This window comes from Lissotriton vulgaris, chromosome 11 (genome assembly GCF_964263255.1).
Source record: "Lissotriton vulgaris chromosome 11, aLisVul1.2, whole genome shotgun sequence".
NCBI lineage: Eukaryota > Metazoa > Chordata > Amphibia > Caudata > Salamandridae > Lissotriton > Lissotriton vulgaris.
In genome coordinates this window covers 707,402,361-707,416,787 of record NC_141699.1, presented here as the reverse complement: position 1 = coordinate 707,416,787, position 14,427 = coordinate 707,402,361, and the positions used below count along the sequence as shown (strand labels likewise).

At 45.5% G+C, this 14,427-nt stretch overlaps 1 protein-coding gene across 1 annotated transcript in view; it reads right to left on the bottom strand.

Moving 5' to 3' along the window:
• Window positions 1-4,515: 4,515 nt before the first annotated feature.
• The window catches only part of LOC147683354 (period circadian protein homolog 2-like), a 333,862-nt gene continuing 323,950 nt past the window's right edge, over window positions 4,516-14,427 (bottom strand). Inside the window, exon 22 of the mRNA XM_086943782.1 lies at window positions 4,516-4,974. Within this exon, the coding sequence (XP_086799908.1) occupies window positions 4,876-4,974 (99 nt within the window). The 3' untranslated portion in view covers window positions 4,516-4,875. The remainder of the gene's footprint in view (window positions 4,975-14,427) is intronic.

The window sequence follows — 14,427 nt, the reverse complement described above, 5'->3', positions numbered from 1 at the left end:
CCTCTATCTTCAAGGTCCCTACATTTTAAGGCTGACGCAGAAACAGGCAGCTGACCTCAACCGCCCTATTTGGACCAAAGAGGTTATTTTTGTCATAATCAGATAGAAACTATTAAAATCCCCAGGCCCAGAAGGATTTCCTGTGTCATTTTACAAAACACTCTTCACGACTCATGCTCCTCTCCTAACCCGATTCTTTAATTCCATTGAGGGTCAAGAATCGATTCCATCCTCCATGCTAGATGCCTCTATTGTAGGTATCCCAAATCCTGGCAAGCATAATCGTCAATGTGTCTCCTACCAGCCAATCTACATCCTCAATGTAGATATAAAGCTTTTAACTGGAATTCTGGCAGCACGCTTAGCCTACCAAGCCTTATCAACCCACACAAAGAGGTTTTTGTACTACACCTCCAATGCAGTGATAATGCCGAACACGTTTTGCACCTAATTGACAAAGCCCAATGCTCAGATCGGGAACAAATGCTCTTGGCCATCGATGCTGAAAAAGCATTTGATCTGGTTCAATGGCCTTACCTAAAAGCAACACTCACACACTTCGGACTCAGTGGGAGATTCTGTTCATGGGTTCTCAGCAATTACAGGCAACCCTCCTAGATCAGTTTGAATGGAAATACCTCAGCTGGATTCCTCATCTGTAGGGGCACATGTCAAGGGTGTTCCCTCTCACCCTTGCTTTTTGCGCTCTATAGGGAGCCTTTGTTCCAGTGGGTCGGGACAACCCTGGCATTAAAGGTATTTCTTTCGGAGGAGAAAAGCATATTATCAGCTCGTATGCGGATGTCGTACTGGTGGTTCTAGGGGAGCCGTCTAAGTAACTCCTGTTTTTTGGGGGGAAATTGGAGGCCCTGTACCAGGAGGCAAGATTCCATGTCAATGTTCACAAATCCCTAGCCCTGAATCTCTCACTCTCGGCGGCCACTGGGAGACCCTTTCCGATAGCTCTCCTATATAGTGGACAACCACCTCCATCCCTTACTTGGGTATTCAGCTTGCCCATATGGCTTTAGCGACAGCATGCCTAAATTATAAGGCCCTACGCCAATCCAGATCTGTGCAGAGGGAGGCCATACCGCCTCTATTAGCTCGGTCGCGTAGCTGCCATGAAAATGTCAATCCAGCCTAGGATTTTTTCTTCTTTCAGGCCTTGCCAGTGGAATCGCCTGCTGGGACTATTCAGGCTTTGCAGCAGGAAATGCATCACTTTGTATGGGCCAACAGTCACTCCCAAATGAGGAAAAAGCAGAGATATAGACCCCGGGGGAGAGACGGCTAGCTATTCTGAACCTTCTCTAGTATTAGCAAGCAGCGGAGCTCTGGCTTCTACTCATGGCCTCGGAGGAATTGGAGAAGCACAGGTTTTTCATGGATAGACAGTTGCAGGGCAAGACTCACGGAGAATCCCCTTTCTACATAAGCATGCCCGATTCCGAAGCTTTTGTATATTGTCAATTACCAAATCCGCCTTAGACATTTGGGACTGAGTGAGGGAACAGAAGGGCCTGACATTGTTTCCATCCCCGTTGACACCGATAGTGGGTAATGTAGATTTCACCCTTGGACTGAACCAGATAAGAGATCCAGCATTGGCAGCAAGCTAGCTGCCAATCTATAGGCCATTTACTCGATAAAGATGGCCCAATGCCCTTTGATCAGCTCGGTTCTGATTCTGCAATACCTGAATCGGAGAGGCTACGCTACCTCCAAATTCACAAGTTGATTCAGCCTTCGGTCCGTTCTGGGGCGCAATGCCCCCTTGCTGCTTTTGAAAAATGGTTGGTGACTATGACATCAGAAAAATGCCTAATCACCGTACTATAGGCCCTTTTACTCCCACCCCCGCAGACTATATCGACAGGACAAAGGCATTGGGAACTGTAGCTGGGACGCTCACTACCCCAAAAGGAGTGGGAAGATGTATAATACTGTGCTTAACACACTTCTTGCAATACAGTAAGCATCGAAATGGCCTCTACAATAGCAATTTATTGGTATCTCACACCATTGCACCTTCATAGGAGCAATCCCAGACTCACAGCTGACTGCTGGCGCGGTTGTGGATCCCCGGTTCCTTACTCCACCTACTATGGGAATGTCCAATTGTCCAAAGCTGACCGACTACTGGACACAACTACTTGGATGACATAGGCACTCACTTTATCACCCACCTACCCCGATTCCCTGCCTACCCAGTTCTGGGACTGCCCAATGAGCTCACCTTCCCCTTTAAATCACGTAGATGGCAGATCAGACTATCGCACTGCAGAATATTCTAACACACTGGGGCACCGCTCAGATTTCGACACAACTGGGATGGCTACACCTCCTTTGGTACACATTAGGGATGGAGAGGCTGGCTCTGGCTCTTCAGCACAGGGTACCTCATATACAGAAATCTAACGCCCCTTTATCGCTTCACTATCCAAGGAATTCAGTGAATTAGCCTATCCCAAATATCTTCATATACTTCTCTTGACAGATACTCATACTGATTCCAACAATGAGAGCATTGACTGGATAGCTGCGCCCTAACACATTAGGCCCTGCTACACACAACATCTCTTAGCACTGAGGTTCCAAGGGTTAAAGTGGGGGAGTTCCAGAATCGTTGTGTTCATTCATGTCTATGCCATGAAGACTGAGCGATGTCCGCTCATGGCAATGCCATGCTTTATTGTTTTTTTGAAATGTAATAAAGAGATTTGAACCATAAAAGAAAAGCTTAGTCCATCCAGTACAAATATACGAATGTAAAGCTACTGGTACCAGAGGTGCGGTGAGAAGCGCAATGACTTTGCTCCTTATACTTGTCCTCAGTCCTGGAGAAAAAATTGCAGATCTGAGCCATTGTTTACGCGCAACATGTACAAGACCTGGAACCGGATCACCTGGTTGGTTTGTTTGACAAGAAACTCCATTTTATTGATTCTGTAAATGCCTTGTTGTTTCTATGGCCCAAATCCTATGGTGTAAATGCATTTATGAAAAACTGTGTATACTAAGCAATAAAAGGAATTCTCGCCTACCACACAACCTTAATCATGTAACCTTGAGTCTAAAGCGGATATCGACAAGAGATATTGCCAATGAGTTTGTTGAGCAATTAAAATACCATTTAATTCTGATGAATGTCTCCATAAAGGGGAAAAATGGACTACTGATCTGAACAGCAGGCAAATAAAAAGTATTTTTGCATGTAGTCTTAGTTCGATCCATTGCCAAAGAAGCACTTGAAAAGGTCGGATTTTTTCTTAACAGGATATTGGATTTGTGGATCGACTGTAGAAATATGGCCCTAGGCAAAAGTTAAAGGACTGTACTTAGTTCATGAATGCTGAACACCAGGTTCATCTATTTGAATCAGGGGAACATTTTAGTCTGAAAGCCAAATTTCACGTAATTATCATTACAAGGAATTTCCCAATTAGCCTTGGCCTACTATTCCCGAGTGTAGTTCTTCACTATCAAGTGTTAGCTGTCACAGAGACCCAACCGGCCACCACACATGGTGTCATCTTGTGCTAAATGATATTGACTCTTTTCACCCGGTCTTGGGGTAAAGAGCCAATATCACACAGTGTGCACAAGTTGAGCTGGAAACTCTTGCAGAGAATCTTGATGTGTACCTTCTAGGCAAGTGATGCCTACAAGGGATTGTACAAACTAGGGCACATTGGTGAGAGCGTTAGAAGCCTTTGCAAGAGTATTTGGGGAAGGATATGAGTGGCTGCTAACAATGTACTGGTCTGTTAGCATCACCCATCTCCTGGGTCCATCCCCTCCAATGCCTCTTCATGAATGGTGAGGCAGACTTAGGCTCAAAGCCTCGCCTCCTCCCAGGCCCTTCGTGGTCCACTCACAAATATCAAATATTTGAAAGGCGGCCACGGCTGAAAATCACATATGCCTTTTTTCACAAGTACTGCCAAGTCACAGTGACTCACAAATGTTTTGTACGCACTTGCCTATCTTGTTTTGATTTTCCTTGAGGGCGACTCAACACTTGTGGGCGAAATGTAGGATTAATCACACTTGTGTACAAAATGTTGAAAAGAGTGAGTATGTGATACTAAAGAAGTGTGCACGTCATGATTCTCACGAAAGCCCAATTAGTATAGAATTTTGGACCCTTTGCTGATTTTTGTTTTTTTTTTGCACTTTTTGAGAGAAATATGTGATCTATGCAAGAAAAAGAAAACACTTCTCACACCCTTAGTTTCAAACAAAGGACACTTTTTCCTCCCTACCATCCAGATGTACACTATGCATCAATTGTATGATAAAAAAATTTTGGGCAAAGCTCGGCTGAACACACTCGAGCAAAAGTATGGAATTAGAAGGGGAAAATTCTGCCAGTCATCTGGTCCATGAACACGCCAAACAATGCAGTGACTAAGAACAAAACCAAGAACACAGAAATGGGGGTATCGTCCCTAATACATAATATTGCATAGTCAGCTCAAGTTTAGTTAAAAACACAACTTGAGAAATCTGGACATTCTCGAAACGAAATTATTATATTTATTGCACAACATACATTACAAGACGTGAACATCTTCAAATAAACACAAGAGGCAACTGACACAATCGAATTCCCTATTACCCATCCTTAAAAATAAATGCTATTTTAAAATAAAAAGGAAAACACACTTTATTTAAAAAAAACCACTGAAAATATAATTTAAATGTCCCTTTTAAAGGAATTCATATATTTAAAAACATTAAAAAATATATGCCAACTCTGTAGGCGTTTTGGTTTTATGCAGCTGTTCTCTTATTTGCATCCTCCTCCTCTGTAAATTGTCTATTTATTGAAGCACGGTGTCCTTCAGTTTGGCAGTTTGGATGTGTTCCTCACTGGGATACCATGTCACTCATATCCAGGTCTATGATGCTCTTATCATTGGACGCAGACATGCCACCTTTTGTGTCCTCAGCACAATAGACACACTCCTGAAAAGGGAGAATAGGAAAATAAAGTCAGTCTTCCGGTTTCCAAACCAATCTGATAAAAGAATTTACACTCAATTACTTGTAGAACGGTAAACATTGTCATTTTCTTCCACGGAACATCATAATGCAGGAACACGAGTCATCGATCTAGTGAGTGTGACAAATGTTTGTTCACGTAAGACCTCTGCTCATAGCATCAACATGGTCGTCAGTGGTCACATCAGACGGCTGAACGGGTGCTGGCCGCCTTTCATAGCCACACTTAGCCAAGGTAAGAAAGTACTATGTAGATGGGTTCCACTTGATGGGTTTTTGCCCATGGTGCTCACGTTTGAGGGATGGCACCCAACAGAGTACTTTATTGGTATACAGGAGTTGTTTCTAAAGTCTGCCCCCAAATTGGTACCCTTGCACGAAGGGTGCTAATTTGTTGGGATAATCTTTCTTCTTGAGTGCGTGTAGCCTCTCAAAGATCTATTTTGTGGAACAGAACTAGAAAAGGGACTTTTCAGGACAAAGGCTGAGCCCCAAATGGACGATGTACCATGTGAATTACATTGTATGGCTTGAATATGAAAGGTTAGGAAAAAACCTGCAGTGGTCCCAGCGGTCTCCAGCGAGAGCACCAACATTTCACTAATCTCTGAGGGCATTGTCAAAGTGATAAGCTGTATCCCGTGCACAAGGTCCTTTGAAACGCCTGTCCACTAAGTAAATTAAGGACAGATGTGTCTACTCAATGAAAGGCATGTTAACTTAATGAGTTAAGTAGTATGTAACAATTGAGACCCTTTGTTTAATTAATCCTATTGTGACAATAATTGTAAGAAAACTTCAATCAAACTCCAGAAGAAATCATGTAATTAATTCACCAAGATATAATCATTCATAACTTAATTCAAAAGGCAATCGAAAAAGTTTCAACTAATTCAAAAGATTCAGAAGACTTCACATGCAAATATTCTATGTGCCTACTTCAATTATCAGTAATTGTAAGGTAAGGTAAGGGCATAAAAGAAGGTGTGCCACAAAAGGTTAATCACAATGTATATTTCGTGTTTTCTTAAATCAATTGTTATAGCAATTATGTGGCTTATAAAGTGCAATGTGCCAATTTGCACTGTTATTAAAAAAAAATACTGCTGTGTGTCACTGGATAGCTAATATATTATGCCACTAGGATTTATCGTAGCTATTTGAAAATTGTCAAATGTGCATTTTTCTTCTTTTCACCCATCGATCTAATTAGCTAATCAACTTGATTTCGATATTCTGCAGATCCCTGCAAATGTCGAGGTGTTAAAACTTTAAAATATGCTGCAGCTGGATTTCTCTGATCTTGATGTTTGATTGCATTTACAGGTTCAGCATTATGCATAATAAGACTGCAAAATGTACTTCTTACATACTTCAATTTATAAAGAAACTTGTGGAAAATGAATGCGGTTTGGTGAACATTATCCGCGCCATCTTGCCTTTTTCCGACGCCACACTTTATGTTTACGCTCCCACCATTTTAGCTGTTTTTGATCAGAACCGCTCTCTGCACGTCCCTGACCCCAACCCGGTTCCTCACCCTCGCCAGCGCCCCCATGTACTAGTCACCCCCGCCCTCACATACCCTGCGCATAAGCGGCAGCCATTTTAAGCAACACGACCTCCCTGTCCCTCGCTGATAGCCAGCGCGTCTCACTCTCTCTTAACCTCACAGGCATCCCCCGCACGCTGACAACCCCCTCGCTCTCCTTGGGTCATAAACCCCTCTTCAGCGCAGATCTGCCTCAGAGTCCCATCCTGTTCCCAGCGCGACACCTCCCTTCATCCCTTTCATGGTCTCGGGCCCTTTGATACAAACCCCCTTTTCCTGTGTGCCCGTCTGTCTTCCTTGTTCCCAAGCCACCACCTGGCCCTGCGGATACTGTTTATTACCCCGTACAGTAGGAAGCCTCCCCTCCCCATCAAAAGACCCTCGAGCCGATCAAAGCTCCCCACTCTGTGAGATCCGATCAAACTCCACACATTCCGTGAATCGGCGGAATGTCCAGCTGCGCGATAATCATCACCTGTTGTGACCGGGGTGGGGAATTCAACTGTAAATGTATGTGGGAACGGGCCTGAAGGGGAGATTCCGAGGATGTCTTTTCACATATCAAAGTGTTGTAAGAATGTGTTACGTGCAATAAAGATCATAAAACTGTATATAAAAGGCCAGGCCTCAGAGATGCAGTTAGAGCACCTCGTGACGATACTTGCTGTCCGAATTGATGTGTTCTCCTCCGGAGAGAATAAACCCTCGTTTCCTGCCTTTCAGTCTCCAGCGCCTGCTTCTTCATTGATTAATATTGGTGGGTCATAGAGGCGACTACCGCCGGGCAACACAAAAGGGTCTTTGGTTACTGGTTGTCTTTGCACCCTTTTACAATTGGCGTCCCAAGCGTGGGGCCCATCAGCGACTCGTGGATCCAGTGGGAGAGGTCCTGACGACAGAGTGAACGACTGCAACGATCGGAAGGTACCCTGTCCGACAGACCCTCGTCTGACAGCCGATCATCCGAACTTCACTGGCTCCGAACAGACCTCTCTCGAGTGATCTACGGTCCTGACTGGGAACCATCAGGAGTGCCACGAGGAGTACGAAGAGAAGAGGACGATCGGGCGCTGGATTCGGAAGACAAGAAACTGTCCATGCGGTCCGGGTAAGGTCGTGTAAACACGACGAATTGCGAAATAATTGATGATTGATGAGAAAATACTAGTATTACTTTTTGTTAATTTATTTGGAGTTTCGCTGTCGGCAAACGGAGAAACAACCGGCTCTCTCTTTGCAAGCAGTGAAGGATAGGTACGCATCCGTCGGACCTATCTTTCTCCCCCACTGAACAATTGCCCCTCCCCATTGATTAACTGTTACGGATTGTTTTCTGGAGACTCTCTGTCTGCAAACAGGAAAGAATAGGTCCCCTCTTTGCAGATAGTGAAAGGGTAGGTGACGCAGACCTTTGCGGGCCTACTTATTCTCCCCATTGACCATTTTTTATTTTTTATTTATTGACCAAACACTGATTGCCCGAATATTGGTTCATGAGGTATTCACTGCCTGCAAACAACGTAGAATAGAAATATTCTGTCTAGTCTTTGCACGCAGTGATAAGATAGGTAGTGCTGACTATTATCCCCATTGTGATCCGTCATGCCTGTCTTCTCCCCACTGATGGATAGCTGGTTCAGCCCGGACCGTTTATTAGAAGTGGACCATCTAGCCCCGCTGGAAGGCACCCCTAATAAAGACATGTTCACAAAGTATGGATTAATTACCATAGCCTACAGTAAGCTATGGCACAAGTATACCAAATCAAACCAAGAGAAACAATGGCCACTGATAGGATCCTTCGATCTTGACAAAATAGAAACGGTAGAAATAGCCCTTCGTAATAATAAGACAACGCCTATTATGCTCGATAGTCTCGGTATGTGGCGCAAAGAAGCTACGCAACGAAAGGAAAGAGACGAAGTCAGAGTAGGTAAAGAAACGCGGCAGACAACCCTCCAAACGCCTGGTAGGCAAAAGGAAGGGCCAGCGACGACACAGTTCCGAGGCGTAGACACAAAGAGAGAACGGTGTAAAGGGATGTGCCGACCGGACAACCCCGAGACTCAACGGCCCAAAAGTAATCCCCCGACACTATGCACAGGACGAACAGATTTAAGCCAAAACCAATGTGCTTTTTGTAAATGTCTCGGGCACTGGAAAGCCCAATGCCCGACACTACAGAACATAGGTAAGAGCGGAGGGTCGACAGAAATAACAGGCCGGCAGAAAGGGAAAAGGCGCGAGATAAAAACAAATCAGACTAACACGGACAGGACGGATAGAACCACCACGTTTGATTATGCTCGATGGCACAGATTTCGTCAGACCAATTTTAACGACATGTTAGAGTTCTGGGACTGATTGCCCCCTGTTGCCCCCCCCCACTCTGAAAAACAAAAGCAATTACAGGCCTGCGTAGACAACCCCCCCCGTTAGAAAAGGGACTCAAGGAAGCCAAGCATCTGTTATATAATTTAGGATTTAATTACGATAAAGATAACACACAACCAACGATAAGTAGAAAAAACTAGTAAAACATTCTTTAAAGTAAACTGTACTAATAGGAACAATACAAAACATATTACGCTCACTCCGGAAGTTCTCAAAATGTAACAAGTCAACGGTACCGCCCATCCGGAAGGTGATACACACAACACGTGTGGGGCGGGGCCTGCCATCAGCCATAGACCAAAAGAAATCACCGATGAGAAGGTACAGGAGGCTCCACAGACCGACATGAAATGGTCTTCCCATACTCTCCTTCCTGGGATGACGTCCCCCGGGCCACGAGTAGGGAGGGGGCGGATGCAGGTGACCCCCTCCCTCGTATCTCCTGGTCCGGCCATCATGAATTCCTCCATCGAACTGATGCAGGGTGGGCTGGGAGGGAGAGGCGACGCGGACGAACCTCTCCCACCTCCACAGGTAGGAGGTTTCCCAGCCCCGACCCGGCGCCAATGTCCTCCAGCCGGGCGACGGCCATATACCTGCGCAGCACAGAACTTGCAATGTCCGACGGGCCTACTTCCGCAGCACAGACCATACAATGTTCGACGGGCATACTTGTGCAGCACCGAACATACAATGGTCCCCCAAGAGTCGGAATCAGGGGTGTAGGGTGGTCATCATGTGCACCCCTGATTCAAAAGGGACGGTGTGGGGTGCGCTGAGAGGGGAAGGCGGCACAAGCAAGTCTCCCTCGCCTCCCCAGACAGAGGCGCCACGGCTGCACCCTAGCGCCCCGAACCAAATGTCCTGCTCCAACAGCACGGTGTTCTGTTTTTGTCGCCACAAGAAGTTTTTCCACTCCTGAAAGACACGACGAAGGGCGGCTGCTGCAGGGTTCCAAAAAGGCGTCTGGGCCCTCTGAAAGGCGGGTCTAGGCCGCTGGAGTAACTTTGTCCGAAATTTCAACTCGGGCACTTGCCCACCTGGACACAAGCCCCCACCTTCGACAAACATCCCCTCGACTTTGAAGATTCTACCAAAGTCCCAGGAGCCCTCGGCCCCTACAGGCTTCCGGTGGGGAACAGCTGCATCAATCGCTAATGAAATAACCACGACACAGCCACAAGATGGTGGTGCTCTCGTGTCGGCGCCAGCTTCAGTCTGAACAACCCAGGAACATTATGGGCTAACGAACTCGAGTAGGTTCCGGCTGAACATCAACGTGACCCGGTAAGAAAGATTCCACTTCCCTCCCCCTTTTGATTGACGGTCCACACCACCAGCCCCTCTGTTAGCACAGGTTTTTGAACTACCGAAAGGGACTCTGGTCCAACTGCCAATCGTCGAAGACATTTTGCCCCTGATGCTACTTCCGGGCTAAACCGGCCTCGCCCAAAATGGCGCCGGTATCAATAGGAACTAACGGACACCTCGTGGTGTTCTTTAGCTAATAAGACTTGATGTACTAAGATATATATGTGAACGTTTGCACACTTGACGAAAAGGAGAGGAGGGTTCACTTGGCGAACATTTGAAAGGGGTCCAGTCGAAATGTTGATTTCAATGGACGATTTATTTTGATGTTTATTGTAACTGGTACAGAACGTCGCTTATGATGCACACCCACGGTATACATCTAGGAAGTGTGATTACAATGAGCTTGACTGTGTTTCCATTTATGAACTGAAATGCCCCCTGATCCCTCATCACTTAATGAGACGTTTTTAATTACTTGCAAATAATTAATTAAGCCTCTTTTTACATGTTCTTATGCTGCAAAATAACCCCCCTACTGTATGTGCTTCCACCGTCGCCATGTCCGGCCAAAATATGATTGCACTCTCACATTTTACGTACTGAACGATTATGCAAATAAAGGTTTTCCAAACTATGAATGGGTATCACATACTTTTGTAAATGTGGGAATTGGTGGGAGGGCTTTTCTGTACGCAACCGTTTTGCTCTCTTTTCAAGGTTATTAGAAAATGGTTGTTCGGCCCTGGATCGATGATCGAATCTAAGGTATGATGCGCTGACTCCAAATATGCGACTAGGCCCAGGAACTAACGCATGAAGAAGGACCTCGACTTCTGAGAATGGGTAAAGTAAAGCGGTGTGAATGATAGAATGTTATAAAGGTATGGTGCTCGAAGGTACTAAGGGACAGGGTTGACCGAAGAACTGATATGCCTTAGAACATCACAGCTTTGAGAATGATTTAAGGATCCCGATGGCTAGATACATCTAAAAACCGGATACCTTGCGCTAGGCACCCCTGATTTCTTTTAGCGTTTCCCTACACACGATCTATAATGCCACCCTCGAACCCCCATGAACAACCTACCACACTGCCCACCCCTTTGACTTCGGAAACCGAGACCCCAGGGATTATATCCTGAGGGGATAAGACGAGTATGTGGTAAGTAAAGGACTTTCGTGCCCGTACATTTGATATGCTCGAATGTTGTACCCCCTCCCTTTCCCCCTTTTTCTCCCTCTGCAGGTTACAATGGAATCACGATTAGGGTATCGTAACAGATCTGGAGCCACGCCACGTCCGATACATGAAACGGACTGACGCTGCAAGATGACACCAAAAGGCGCCCAACTCAATGCACGTCCTTCTTGTACCTGACCTAATGCTCTCCCATCCCAAAACTGCATGCTTTCTACATCCTAACCCAGACCCGAAACATCTCATGTTGGGTAATGCACTGAACAGCCTAAATGGTACACAGTCACTCTCCAGGACACATGTGTATCATTTAGCCTATTGTTGCACATCTCTCTCTATCTCTCTATCTCTCTATCTCTCTCTCTCCCTCTCTCTCTCTCTCTCTCTCTCTCTCTCTCTCTCTCTCTCTCTCTCTCTCTCTCTCTGTCTCTCCCTAACGACTGGCACCTAATTGGCGAACCTGGTGCACCACCGGATTGGCTCCAAATACCACAAGTATTTGCACAAATTTGTCTTAAATAAAATTACATTGATACCACGTTACTACCTCTCCTTTTCTGCTAAATATTGATGAAACCTAGATTGGCCGATAAGAAAGGGACAGGTAAGACGACCAAGGTTCCCTAATCTGACCCGTAATAAGGGAACTATTTGTCAGTGGCTTCTATGATAAAATGTATCTGGTAACGCGACCTTCCCCGTCCCAAATCGTCTCAATGCCCCCAATCAGTAAAAGCGATCGAGACATACCCGCCTTCCCAGGACACCATCAGTTTTGTATCGGCTGCCCCAGACGAGAATTTGGAAAATGTCCCTTGCTCCAATTCGCTGTGTTCCTAGTTGTTTTCCATAAGACCCCACTCACCCCAAGGATGAGTTTAATGGTTATCGCAAGCCCCCCGAGTTTTTAATGAAGTAGCCAGGTTGTAAAAAAACGATGTAGAATTTAGAATAATATCTGCGAAGTTAGAATTAAGTCTAAAATGAAAGAACTTGTTGCAAGTAAACCTGTTGAAAGTAAAATGTTTAGCCAAAAGATAGGACGCATTGATGTAATGGAGAATCGTTTAGCCTATGTCCATTCCTCAGGAGGATGCCTATCAGACTATGGTGAATTGCACGTTGCACTTTTTCGTAAAATACAAAGCCCTGACGACCGGTCTAGCCTTGCAAGACTCGTACTAGGGAAATGGGTCTCTGCCAGGAGAACTGACATGGCTATAATAAACGAATGCAATGAATGGGTATCAGACCTCGTACCACGGCAAATGAATGTATTAACCAACAAAACGCCAAAGAAATAACCACAAAGGGAAGTTGTTGGGAATCCAGCAAACCCATCATCAATTGTTTATACGTTGGCTGCAAACCTCAATGTAGCGGATGTTTACCCCAGTTGCTTGGTGTTGGGAGAGAAATAGATTTATGTAATTACCTTCGTCTGCAAAATCTCTAAAGACTGTCTTTTCAAACTCATTTAAGGGTACCACTGTCGGAGGAGAAAGAGACCGGATGTGGGAGCATGCGGCCGACTGCAGATCGTAGAACCTCAGCGACGGAGGCCAAGGCGAGACCACAACAGTAAGGAGTCACGGGACGAGGCACTGTTCCCGGCAAAACTAAAGGAAAGGGCTGACCTGAGACCCCTGCTCTATGATCGACGTGTGCCGAAAAGTCCCCGCTCTCTGAACGTGGTTATGGACCCGCCTGTCAAAATTCTCCGTCCCCCTGATCTGTTCCCGACTTGGCCCTGCTCCATCCCCTCCTCCTCCGACCTACCATAAGGACTACTCACACACACCCCCTTCCACCTGAACTTTCAAAATCCTCTAAATCCTACTGAACCATCCAGAGAAGGGTACTTCCTGCGTCTAAAGGGAGGGAGCTCCGACTAAGTAGACCACGAACTATGTTAATCTCAGAACGATGACCTAAACTCCATCAAGGGTCACTCCAAAGAGAAGATGAACGAAGTATGTGGTTCTACCCGCTGCTGAGCGCCTCGAAGATGATGGAAGCAACAGGAAATACCCACCACAGAGACCCAAGAAACTACCAGACTCCACAACTCAAAGGCAATTGCACTTTTCATCGCAATCCTTTTCTGCCTCCTAATAACAATGCTCTGAGTTATGGAAGAAAATGTACGTGCTCCTAAACCATAACGCATTTCTCCCATGAGGTCTGGCGAAACAAAACAAAGATATACTCCTGCCCGCAGACCTCCAACGACTCAATCCATATGAACATTCCTGTTGACAGAACGAATTGTAATACAGGTACTTAACAGTGCCAACAGAAGACGACAAAGAATGCTGAGAACTCACTAATGCTAGTCCATGACCATAAGACACTGCGAACTCTGATTATTATTTTTATTATATCTCATTTCTCTCCCAACCACCATTGAATTTGACTATGCTCCCACCGAGTACAAAAAGGACTTACTTATATGATAACTTACCAGTTCCTATTTCGAATGATTATACGCATCTATGATCTGTACCCAACGCCCTCGCCGCATAATTTTAGTCCGATATTTCACTACTATGACTTCCCTGCCACAAGCTTAACGATGAACCCGCCTACTAGATGGAAATATTTTCAAATGTGATGTTTATAATGTGATGTTTATGTACAGTTCCTTCACCTGGGTTTTTACTTCCTTACTTATGACCACCGCAGTAGACATAGATAGGAAATAGGCCAGCAAGATGTCTTAGAAATGTTAAAGGGAGGACTGTGGAAAATGAATGCGGTTTGGTGAACATTATCCGCGCCATCTTGCCTTTTTCCGACGCCACACTTTATGTTTACGCTCCCACCATTTTAGCTGTTTTTGATCAGAACCGCTCTCTGCACGTCCCTGACCCCACCCCGGTTCCTCACCCTCGCCAGCGCCCCCATGTACTAGTCACCCCCGCCCTCACATACCCTGCGCATAAGCGGCAGCCATTTT